Raw genomic sequence first — 12,592 nt, 5'->3', positions numbered from 1 at the left:
TACTCTGAGCTGCACTTGTTTGATAAAACATTCATATTGGGAAACAGTACAATTATAAAACAGCTGTTTTCTATTACTCCAGAAAACAAACTAATGTGTGACTGAAGAAATCTTCACCTGATCAGTCATGCAGTCAAAATATGATTTACATTGAATCAATTCATCATATAAAGCCTGTATGACTAACCTCTGTGCAACCCAAGACGCTTAGAATAATGCACCGGTCACTTTTACCCATTCGATGACAATTAAAGAGATTTTTTTTTTTTTTTTTTTTACAATTTTGTTGTTTTTGTTTTAAACCGATAGTAAAAAAATAAAAAATTTATGATGATTTAAAAAAAGGAAAATTACTGATGATTGTGAAGCTGCAAATGTGCTCAACAGTGTAAATACGGTACTATACATATTTAACTAACCAGCAGGTTTAGAAAATTAAACTTCTGTGGGTTAATTCTTCAGTAAAACCTCTTCATATGAGCCGGGGTTATTCTGCAGAATCATTGGAAGGCTGTTTTTCTTTGTGTTTGAGGGCTGAAGCTGGAAGAGGCGAGTGGAAACATCATTCTGCAGCTCATGCGTGGGCCGCTCTGTGTGGTGCTCAGGGGGAAGACAAGGCCTGGGTTCCCAGACAAACCTCGAGCTGATCCTCGAGCAGCGTTAGCAGTCAGGAGGACATCGCTACTGCTGCTCTCTGATAAACACCTACTGGCCTACAGTTAAACACTTCTTAAAATAGACGTGTGTGTCATACGGCACACAGAACTGAACGTTCAGTCTGCCAGAACACAAAACCACATCGCTCGTGCTGCTTCCCATTCACCACTGAACAGAGACGTCATCAAGACATCTACAGAAGAAATCACTGCTGTCAATCAATCAGTCTGCATAAACCCCGCCCCTTTCTTACAGTCCACTGCAAACTCGCATTCAGATCCGCCTCTGACCAACTAATGTCCTGCCATTCATGTTTTTTAACAGTGTTAAAGGAATAGTTCTGAGTAATGTGTGGAACATCTACTCCCCCTCAGATGATGCAAGATCAGGATGAGTTTGTTTCTTCATCAGAAATGTAGCATTGCATCAGCGTCTCATCAATGGATGCTCTGCAGTGAATGGGTGCCGTCAGAATGAGAGTCTGATAAAAACATCACAATAATCCACATCACTCCAGTGCACCAGTGAACATCTGGAGAAGACAAAAGATGAAACACATCCAGCATTAAGACGTTTGTAACTTTAAACTACTGTTTCCAGCTAAAATACAAACTTTAAACTAAAACCATCAACCCTGTTAGCTTTCTGAAGACACGGTTATATTCTGACATTATTGTTTATCATGTGGTTGGTTGATTATTATGTGGTTCTGTTGTGGGTCAGATTGACTCATATTTGTTTCCATGCAATGCGCCAAAAATGAAAGAAAAAAACGAAAACTGTGGCTTGTCGGAGATTAAAAATAATAAAATATCTGAGAAATGTAATAATTCGCATCAGTTTCATCTATTGTGTAAGGGGTCTATTTGACACGCACATTATTATGTTCAAAACAAGCTGCACACATGCCTTTTTTCATGACCACTTTACACTTTTTACACCGAGGTGCAAGTATAAATTTTTTCTTTACCTTAATGTTATTTGTAATTAGTGTAGGTAGTATTTACTGCTATTTGTACTTCCTGTTTTTGTATGTCTTTTTCTTTTCAGTGCTGCAACAGTCATTCAGATCTAAACAACTAACTAAATCAACCTTTGACAGATCGTTTGACTCATGTATATCATATATCAGTGTTTGGCAAGTTAAAACAAATGGTTTTCGTATTTTTTAATTTTTTTACTTTAGTGTTTTTCAAAGTGCTTGCAAAACCATTGGGGGTCAAAATGTCTACAATTTTTGTACAGCCTCTCCAAAAGCACATCTGTTTATCAAAACTTGCATGTTGTAAATGAGATACATTTACAAAATTTCAAAAAGTAGTAAATCATATATTCAGTATTTCGAGCAGTTTTTCAAACTGAGCGTGGGTCATATTAAACAGGGTCAAAGACTGCTTCTTCAGCAGTTTGGAATCTACTTTTAAATCACAGAATGACCCTCCATGTCCTCAGAGAAAGACACTCATCTGACGGCGACGGCAGTTCTGGGGAAAACACATCCAGATGTGATCTCCATAAAGAGCCAGAGAGAGGGAGAAAAATGAGGCTGACTAATTCTTCCCCGGCCCACGGACCACACATGTGCAGCACGAGGCAGGGTAACACTCGGCTTCTCTTCTCTCACCAAACACACACATGCACACACACGCACACACACACACACTGAACAAGCGGTGAGTGACGGCCGATTGTAATTAAAGGCCCTTCGTTAGCCTGACTGCATGATGCACTCTTCAGTGGGTTTGTTTGCTGCTCACCTGAACTAGAGCGAACTCATTCACCTGGAAACAACATGATCTACAGTCAGGCACAGATGGGGGCTTCTATCATAACACATTGCTAACATGTTGTAGAATTAACACGGTATCAAAGTCACAGTATTTACATGATCCAATGTAATAAAAACATTACATGAAATATATTATATTGTGCATTCTAATAGCCTGTATTCCTGTTTTCTAAAATCAGTAAATCCACTGTGTGTCGTGTCTATCACTCTCCAGCTGACACTATATTCACTATATGACTCGAGCTCTTAAACCTCATCACTTTGTTACAGCAAAGCTTAAACAGAGAATTAGTAATCAGTATTCAGGAACACGATTAGTTTCACAATTTACAGTAATAAACAAAGAACAACAGTTACCACAGCATGATAAACAAACACATTTACTAGCACGGACAACAAGTGAAACACAACAACTGTAGAAAGTCAAAACAGCAGAATAAAAAAATTGACAAGTTTAATATAAAACAGGACAAATGCATACTACTTATCTAGCATGTACAGAAAAAAAGGCTTCACGTTATCAGATTTTAGCTAAGTATGAGTTTCAGTTTGTGGTTTACGGTTGGTTTACAGTAGAGCTGAAGCTGCGGCCTGCAGCATGTCCATCCTCACACTGCTGCTACTGCAAAACAACACAAACATCTGCCTCCAAATAATACAGACTCTGGCATTCAATTCACTCTGATCACGGTGGCTCTTTAACATACACATGTTGGGACGAGAACGCAGTTTTAACAGTGGTTTGTGAGCTGTAAACTGTTTGGGAGGTGACAGTGAGGTAGCTGTAGCTTCAGTAGATGGTTGCATCAGTTCTCAGAGATGGACCGACGCTGCATCTCCATACACTCCTTCAGTTTATCCTCAGTCAGAGTCAGTCGCTGCTCCAGAATGGCCACCGTCTACAAAACAAGAACAGAACAGTCACTTCAAATCTGAGCTTATGTATAAAAAAAATAATAAAAATGTAACTGAGTTGGTGTATGAACTTCTACAATTTGCTGTGTATGAAAAAATGATTTTATTTTTTTATGAAAGGCCTAACCCTCAGTGTGGCATAAGATATCAAACAACTGGTCACGAATTATCATACCAACGAGATACATTTTAGCAGTATCTTGAAAAGTGCACAGGATTTAGCGGTCCGGATAGTGTTAGGAAGATCATTCCACCAGCAAGGAATAGTGAATGAGAAAGTTCTGGAAAGTGATTCTGTACCTCTCTTCGGTTTCTGTGGTACCATCTTTGTGCCGTAAGAGCATCGCAGTATTCCAGTCAAGAAATAACCAGGTCCTGGAAGAGGAGTTGGGGGGTCTGCTCAGTTAAGAAGGACATTTCTAATGTTGTGCAGCACAAACTTGTATGCTGGTCAGCATAGATTAGCTCATGATTTCTGGCTGTTGGGATTATTTATGAAGATTCTAGCTGGATGGTGAAATTGTGCTTTACAGTTGGAGATGCTTGGAAGACTAAAGTTCTGTCTCCGCAAGATAGTGTTGCAGGAGATGACAGGTTTCATGTATGCCAAGATGTCTGCCAGGCAGTCTGAGAGCTATTGGGGGAATCATCTTTACTGAAAATAAAGATAAAGCTTTGTGTCATCAACATAGCAGTGGTAGGATAAACCATGTGCCTGTATCATGGGTCCCAATGATGTATTGTATATGGAGAATAGGAGGGGTCCTAGAACAGATCCTTGATGAACCTCCCTGACCAGATGATGTGTTTTGGACTCTTTCTCTCTTCCCTCAAGGCAACCCTGTAGGACCTACCTGTGAGATAAGATTCAAACCAGAGAATTGGAGTTCCTGTGATGCCCAGTGGTGAAAATTAGTTGGACAGAAGGATTTGAAGGTAAACAAAGGCAGATAGAGCTAGCAGAATGAGAAGTGATGTTTTGGAATCAGCTTTAACAAGCCAAGGGGGTTTAGAGACAAGATAGTCTCAGTTGTGTGTGACCACTTAAATCTTGATTGATTGTTGCCCAGCAGGTTGTTTTGTGAAAGGAAAGATGATTCCTGGTGGAAAACATCTCATTCAGATGTTTGAATGAGAGAAAGACTGTCCGTAAAGTCAAGTGAAGAGTGGGTCAAGCAGTAGAGTTACCGAAGCCTGCTTGAATGCAGTACTGTATTTTAGATTATTTAAAGGGGCATACATTTGTTTTATTTACTGTTACATTCAGTTATCAAAACTCAATTAAGTGGTAATTACACACTGAGCATCTGACTGAAACACTGGCAAAACACTGATTTTCTTTACATATGTTTCATGAACAATCCATGCTGAAGTATGCAAAACAAATATATCATCCCATGAACAGGCCTTTCGTTAAAATGTGTTGATACAGTAAAAAATCCGTCCTGAACTGGACAGTACTGCGCACAAGTCCGGGAAAAAGTGTAAAGGACAAGCAAAGTCGTGGAAGTGTTGCTAGAGGCGGTCTTGTGCTGACACATTCTGCAGTGTGACATCATAACGTGGGGAAGCACAGGGCGAGTTGTTTTTGCAGCTGGATTCAATAAATGAAGAGGGTTCGAGTTCCAAAGCACACTGTATAGTATGTTTTCATAGTACAATAAACTCAAAATCTAATGCTTTAAAAAGGATATGTGATGAGGAATCAAATAATATGACAGAAAATCATAACAATGGGTATTTACATTGTTTTAAAGGGCAAAAAGCCCTTAAATATATGTAATACAAAATGCATTATGTGTCCATGATAGTGTGAGAAGCTAAAGTTTTATAGCATCTCAGTAGTGAGCTACTCAGATGGATTATGACGGAATGGAAAAGGAACAGAGTGAAGAACCATAAGGAAGCAAAATGAAGGACAAAGAAAAAGTGAGGGAGAGAAAGACATTCAGATTTAAGCGTGGGAGGGAGTCATAATCCATCGTCACAAGAATGCATGAATGGCATCTATTTTGGCCGACCCCAAACAGATGTGCCATTCTCCTCGTAGACAAACCCGCGGGTGGAATACTAGCCCCCTAGTTCATGGCATGAAGCAGAAACCGAACACCACATCCTCTATGTGGGGCAGAAGCACAGACGGACCCCTCAAGAAAGCGGTCTTCTCTGAGCACGGCTGAAGAGAGGTGAGGAATGGAGGCAGGGTGTCTCGTGCCAGGGTCAGCATGATGTAGTGGGCTCATGGAGAAACACACTGACCTTAATGTAGTCTGGGGGCTGGGCCATTCACAACAGCACATGTGCGGTAGCAGCACTGAGAGAGAGTGTGTCCTCAAAAGAAGCTCCCCGGGAGAGATGAGCAACTACCGCTCATGCGTCGCTTTCCTTACATTCAGTCCAAGATAGAAAGCTGGCAGCTCTTGAGAGGATATTACATTACAGAGACCATTTGTCACAACTGATTTTAATTTAATGCCATCCAAACCTTAAAGGGATAGTTCACCCAAAAATGAAAATGTGATGTTTATCTGCTTACCCCCAAGGCATCCAACATGTAAGTGACTTGTTTCTTTAGTAGAACACAAACCAAGATTTTTTAAATCAAACTGTTGCAGTCTATCACTCTTATAATATAAGTGGATCGGAATAAAATAAATAAAAAAATACACAAAAAAAAAGGGGAAAAAAAACAAACAAAACCAAATTAAACCCTGCGGCTTGTGACGATACACTGATATGTAAAGACACAAAACAATCGGTCTGTGCAAGAAACTGAACATTCATATTGTTGTTTACCTCTGATTCAGGCAATATCAGAACTGTTAGAGTGTGGGGTGTCCTCTTCTTCTTGCTTTACGGTGGATCGCAGACTTATAAGTGCATAAATTCCACCCATCTCTCAAGTGGACCATTGACACTCTATCTACAATCTCAATTAGCAGTGTCAATGGTCCACTTGAGAGATACGTGGTGCTAATGCACTTAGTCTTATATGCGCTCTGCCATAAAGCAAGAAGAAGAAGATGCCTCATGCTCCTGCTGCTGAGGACGCGCTCAAGAGAGCTCTAACAGTTCGGACATTGCGTGAATCCGAGGTAAAAAAACGTAATAAATACTGTACAGTTTCTTGCACAGACCAATTGTTTTGAGTCTTTACAAATCAATGTATCGTCAAGAGCCGCAGGGTTTAATTTGGTTTTGTTTGTGTATGTTTTTTAAATTTTTTATATATTTTATCCATGATTCCAATCCAATTACATTACAAGACTGATAGACTGCAACGGTTTGACTTAATCTCAGTTTGTGTTCTACTGAAGAAAGTCACTTCAGAAGTCACTTAAATCTTGGATGTAGCAGATAAACATACAATTTTCATTTTTGGGTGAACTATACCTTTAATATTTATGCCAGAACCTTGATATTCTAAAATATTTTTTATCCCCCCAAAAATAAAATATAGGCCTAAAAATAGGCCTCCTCTATCAGGCCAGTGTAAGACATGGATAATAGCAGGTCAGATAGGGCAAACAACCTCGGACCTTAAGTCCTGGGGTCAAGAATCAAGCTGTGTTTCACTGTCTGGCTCAGAGTGCTACTCTAGAACCGGTCCATAACATGCCTCCATGGGACAACTTCACACAACCCCACCATCACAACAGTGAGGGCGAGATGAGTAGATAAAGACCTAGCCCTCCAGCATTGATACCAGACTACTGATAAAACCTTACAGTAACTGTAATCTGTTAATTTGTGTCAGTAGTCCACATCAAACATGCTTAATCAAACTGATGTTGATCATTTTCACATAAAAAGAGTACACACAGGAATTAACAAAACAACTTAATTAGGACTTTTAGGTCCGTAGACATATAAACATCTTTTCTATTGCACTATACTGTTATCCTTTCAGCCAGAGCGACAGAGGGAGCTCACGGACAGAAAACCCGACTTATGATGTAATTGATTAAATATGAAGATGCAGGATTTTGGTATCAACAAAGGCTTATGTAAGAGACAAAAAAAAATATGGAAGCAAATGAATACAAATCAATACAAAATTATAATCATATTAGCTTGTTTTTAATATGAAGTACTTTAAGATGTATCAGGTTTTTCATAAGCGAAAGGTGGATTCGTTATAGCAATTGTTAACAAATTCAACCTTTTAGCACCTCATGTAAGATTGCCCCTGGCTGTTGGCCCCAAAGAAGCCCCAATGAGGAGTGATCAAGCCCATGAGGTGACAGTAGAGATGCCTGCTTCTGGCACACACTGATATACTCGCTTTTGACTCAATGTTGGAAATGTGGCTAATCAGGAGTGTTTCTCAGGGACATGCAAATTCTAAGTGTAGCCTTAAATTAACCCATAAAAGTAGCATCTTTAAACTCACCCACCTTAAACGCCTAAAACAAAAAGTTAACAACACACAGAATCCAGATTAATGCGGCCACATGCTCAAGTAACACATCCTTCTAAATCAGTGGCATTATTGTGCCATCTTCTGCTCTCTAAGAATAATTTTTAATAACACACTGGGAACTGATCACTATCCTTGGGTCGAAGTGTTTGATGGGATTGAGCCAAATTATGTTCTTCCACACCCAACTTCTATATGAGCTTCCTGTTATGCCGGTCATAATGAACAGGAAAGGGCTGTCCTCAAAGCACAGAATTTGTAAATGTCTAGAAAACCATAAGAAACAGTCTCATTCTTTTATTATTCTTGGCCAATCATTGGCACGATGCTTTTGGGCAGGTAGTGTTCTTCTTGGCCTCCCCCAAAACCAGATTTGTCCGTCAGACTGCCAGATGGTAAAGTGTGATTCATCATTCTGAAAATCGTGTTCACACAGCTTCAGAGAGCAACGGCAGTGAGCTTCACACTACTCCAGCAAACACTGAGCATGCTGATCTCACGACCACGGACACGACTTCATGAAGCTCCAGACAAACACACTGTGTTGACAGCGCTTCCTGAGGCAGACTGGATCTGCGCATTGACAGCTGATGTTTTGACCGTCTGCTTCACGACGGTACATAGCGTTTGCTCCAAGACATTTACATTTAGCAAAAACATCAATCTGCCGACCACTCGATCAGGGCAGACATCTCATGCACAGACTTGGCACCCACAGTCCTAAGATGAGTGCTATTTTAGTGCATCTGTCTGAAAGGACAGCTGTGAAAAAGACGACTGAAATGAGAATTACAATCAAAGTGGTGGTACAAAAGAAACTCAAGGGTTTCGGTGTCCTAGTGGGCCATGTTGGTTTAATCGTACGGAAGTGGAAGCCAAACCAACCAGACACTGCATCGAAAAGACCAACCACTGAAACTCTGCACAAACAAAGGAGCACTTGTTAGTGCAACTACAGAGAGGCCAGTGATCACTTTGAAGGAGTTGTAGAGTTGAGCTGCAGAGAATGAAGGTGAATCAGTCAACCACATCAAGAGCTCTGGAGAACAGAGAGGCACAGAAGAAGCTATTACTCAAACAGACCATCAGCAGATCCCCCACACTGCTTTTAAGATGGTAATGGCAGAGCATCGCTCAAGTACCTTTGAAATACAAAACGAGAAAAAAAAAACAATTGCATCGGAATGTTGCAAAATGGAAACACGTCTCTGGGAAATCTTTAACCGCTTGAGAGGCAGATGAAGGCACATCCACATAAGTGGTCCTGGTGAAACCAGCATCATAGTGATTTCATTCAAGAATATATGAAGACGTTTAATGCAGGTTTGATCTGGGAGCACTTTGAACCACAGAATGATGGGTTTGGGACAAACAAGGTACCGCAACAGAAACACAAATCCCAACATCCTTCTTTGTTTCATACAACTGAACTACTGAATATCAATTCTGCTCCATTTATGGGAAGCTGTTATTCTGTGAAAGATCTGACTGCAGATTGAAGCCTTTGGCCTGTTCTTATACAGTCGGAATCAGAACGAGACAAATCCCTGGGATGCTAAGTACGGCTGGAGAGTCATTTCTAATCATTCTTCCACAGCGCTCTTGTGTTCAGTGTCTTCCCTCTATCCGTGTTTGAGCACAGCTCTCCTCCTACAAGGACGTGCTTGATGTTGGGCTCCGGGTGAGTGAAGCCCAAGGATAACCCCCAGAGTGCATGTGCTTCAGAACGTGGGCGAGACGGGCTGATGCGCAGTAAACAGGCTTCCTGAGCCGCCCCCTGAGGCCTGGGAGGCAGAGCTCCATAACATCTGCTGGTATTTCATGCTAGAGGGAATGGGTTTTGCATTTCCTTCCTCTGCAAGTGTGCTTTTCCGATCAATACGAGCAAGAGCTTATCTGCTCCTCTGAAAACACTGGGTAGCAGTATACTCTGGTGAAGGTCACTGGAGTAAGCGCAGGTAAAATCGTGATGATAACACACTACACGAGAAGCATGCTGTTTACAGGAGCCGTGCTGAAAATGATGCTGATACTCTCTGAGTGTGAGCTTTGAATTGATTCCTCTTTTGGTTGATAGGACAACTATCTTACTGTATTTGTCCTAACAGGGCTGAGGGCATCTGCTGCACAGAAATTCACTGCTGCTTCGTCACAGATCTGAAAATGTAAACAGGCTCTCGTGTAAACCAGGTTGTGTTTATTCATTTTTTTCTTTTTTTAAATGCACACAATATAGGCAATTTGCATAAAGTTCAGATAGATATAATTTCACAAACAAGGTTATCTACCACAGTCTGCAATCCCAGAATTCAACAGAAGCAGAGGAAAACAGTGAATGTCTTTTTCATGTGCCCTGTGAACCCGCATTATAGGTTCATTAAACCCTCTCCAGGTTTGATCCAGCTCTATTTTCGTTTCTCAATTGTCCAAATATCCCATCAGTGGTTGTTTTTTTAATTCTAAAAGGAGTTGTGGACATTAAACTACACCAAACATAGTAATGATGTTCGGGCTGTAATACACTGAATGTTACTAACTGTCATTTGCAGTGTGTACGGATGATTCGGGGAGTGTGTGAAAGTGTGTATCTTAGCACATTCTCCCGTCTCAGGTTCAGAAGTGAATTATTCATTGAGTTCTTCCAGCAACTGGATCCAGCATTTTCTTCTAGACAGCACTTGCCGTGTTCATCAGACATGCCACATTATCCAGTGCACTCCGAGATTTATCTCGCTTTGAGTTAACATTGTGATCAAATGATGGCCAGGAAGATATTGAATGTCATCTGGATGTGCACTTTATGGAAACATCGGATGCTGGACTGCAGGGTCAAAATGACAAGATTTAGCATTTAACTATCTTTAAACAATGTAAAAACAAGTGTTTCACTGAGCAGCAGAACAACTGAATTGCAATAATATTTCACAGTATTACTGCTTTTATTGTATTTCAGATCAAATAAATGCAGTCTGAACAGAACAGACTTGAGTTTGACAAATGTTTCAATGGTCGTTTACCAAGTTATAGAGAGGACAATGCTGATAAGTTCCTCTCTAGTTGAGGGTGTTTGGATGAGATCTATCTTAACTGGATGCTGATGAATCAAAGCCGTGTCCTTGCTGAGATTCACCAGCTTTAGTGAAGCTGCAGGCCAAGGCAGACGCCGGTATTTGCATGAAGGTGAAGGTTAGCATTCCCTGCATGGAGAATGTGAATCTGGAATATGGATAAACGCTCCCAGATGACAAGAAGCCCCCTCTGAGGCCCGAGCGTTTTCCACATGCCAGAGGAACAGCGTTAGGAAAGAAGGTGGTGTTCTTCTGCAATGGAAACCATCTGGTGCTGTCTAATAACTGCAGCGTGAAGTCCACGATCACACAGAACAGGGGCAGGTCGGGTGAAACTGCTGAGCCTTCACGTTCCCAGCCAAAGATGAGTCAGAAAACAGCTAATCATATGTAAAATGATAACATCAGACGGTCAACAGACCTCCAGGATCTATATACCTTCCTCATTAAGCCATTAGAACATGTTAAAACGAGACTCCTCAAAGTAAATAACACACCATTTGTAGATTTTTGTGGTAGGGCTTTTCATTTAATGTGTGTATTTGGTGCAATTTACTTCCACAGTCATTCTGATTAATATGATGTAGGAGTCTATTACAATAAAGTTATACTCTAGATATGATGGCAAAAACCGCTTATATTAATATCATGCATAAATAGCGCTGTTCTAGTACAAATGTGTTATTGATTTTATACAAGTTAATATCATGTTACATTTTAGACACAATATTGTCAGTTTTGATCAGTTTCACAAATGAAAACCGCTCAAAGCTACAGCAGAACTGTTGTGATCTCTGATCAGCGGTGATTGGTCACTCAATCAATCTCTTGAAGGGGTTCCTGGACGTTACAGACATGATTTGTGAGGAATAAAGGCTCTTTACATGTTTTGTCAGCAGTATCTGTGAGATTCTGTCGATATGCCTCAATGAAATTATTACTGAAAACACACTGATAACAGCCAGGTCTTGACTTTTATTAATACTGTTAACACTCAAACTACAGTGAGCTGACGAACTGAATGGAAGCTAATGCAGCATTAGGAGTTTCTGCTGGCTTCATGCTTTCAGCTGCACTTTCACACGTGACTTACCTTCATTAAAAGCTCCTTCATACATGTATAATTAGAAATCATCAAGTCAGTTACCTTACACGAGCTCTTAACAGCAGAGACTGATCTGATCCCACACATATAATCACTGATGAAAGCAGATATGAAATAGACCCGTATATACAGTATGATGGGAACCAAAGTAAAAAAAAATATTTCATTCACACTTTATTTTCAGGTCCAGTGCTCGCTGGTAACAAACCATTAACTATGACTTTTGCCTCAATAGACTCCTAATTTGCTGTTGCTTAGTAAAGTAGATAAGATTAGCTGTTGTATAGGATTAGGGATGTAGATTATGTGCTTTATAAATGCTAATAAACAGCTAATATGTTATTAATAGGCATGCTAATAAGCAACTTATTAACAGTGAGAATCGGTCCCTATTAGGGATGTCAGTTTAACAGGTTAACTTAATTAGTTATGAAAAAATAACATGATTAAAATATTTTAATGCAATTAATGCACTGGCCCCGCCCCCAGATCTGTACATCATCATCTTAGTCGACTGTTGCCAAATTTGATGGAGGGCAACTCCATAGATGCAGTTATGTCCTAAAATTCAAGATTTTGTGCAAAAACAGTTATTAGTTTTTGTGTCATATCACAGTGATATCACACGAGCAGCGAGA

The 12,592-nt window shown here is 40.2% G+C and overlaps 1 protein-coding gene across 2 annotated transcripts in view; it reads right to left on the bottom strand.

The window, feature by feature from the left end:
- Positions 1–2,810: 2,810 nt before the first annotated feature.
- The window catches only part of poc1a (POC1 centriolar protein A), a 64,195-nt gene continuing 54,413 nt past the window's right edge, over positions 2,811–12,592 (bottom strand). For both annotated transcript variants that reach the window (XM_052569897.1, XM_052569896.1), the window contains exon 11: positions 2,811–3,345. In XM_052569897.1, the coding sequence (XP_052425857.1) occupies positions 3,253–3,345 (93 nt within the window). In that variant the 3' untranslated portion in view covers positions 2,811–3,252. The remainder of the gene's footprint in view (positions 3,346–12,592) is intronic.

Source organism: Carassius gibelio, chromosome B11 (genome assembly GCF_023724105.1).
Source record: "Carassius gibelio isolate Cgi1373 ecotype wild population from Czech Republic chromosome B11, carGib1.2-hapl.c, whole genome shotgun sequence".
Classification (NCBI taxonomy): Eukaryota; Metazoa; Chordata; class Actinopteri; order Cypriniformes; family Cyprinidae; genus Carassius; species Carassius gibelio.
Note: the sequence above shows the minus strand (reverse complement) of the source record. Positions and strands in the feature narration are given on the sequence as shown.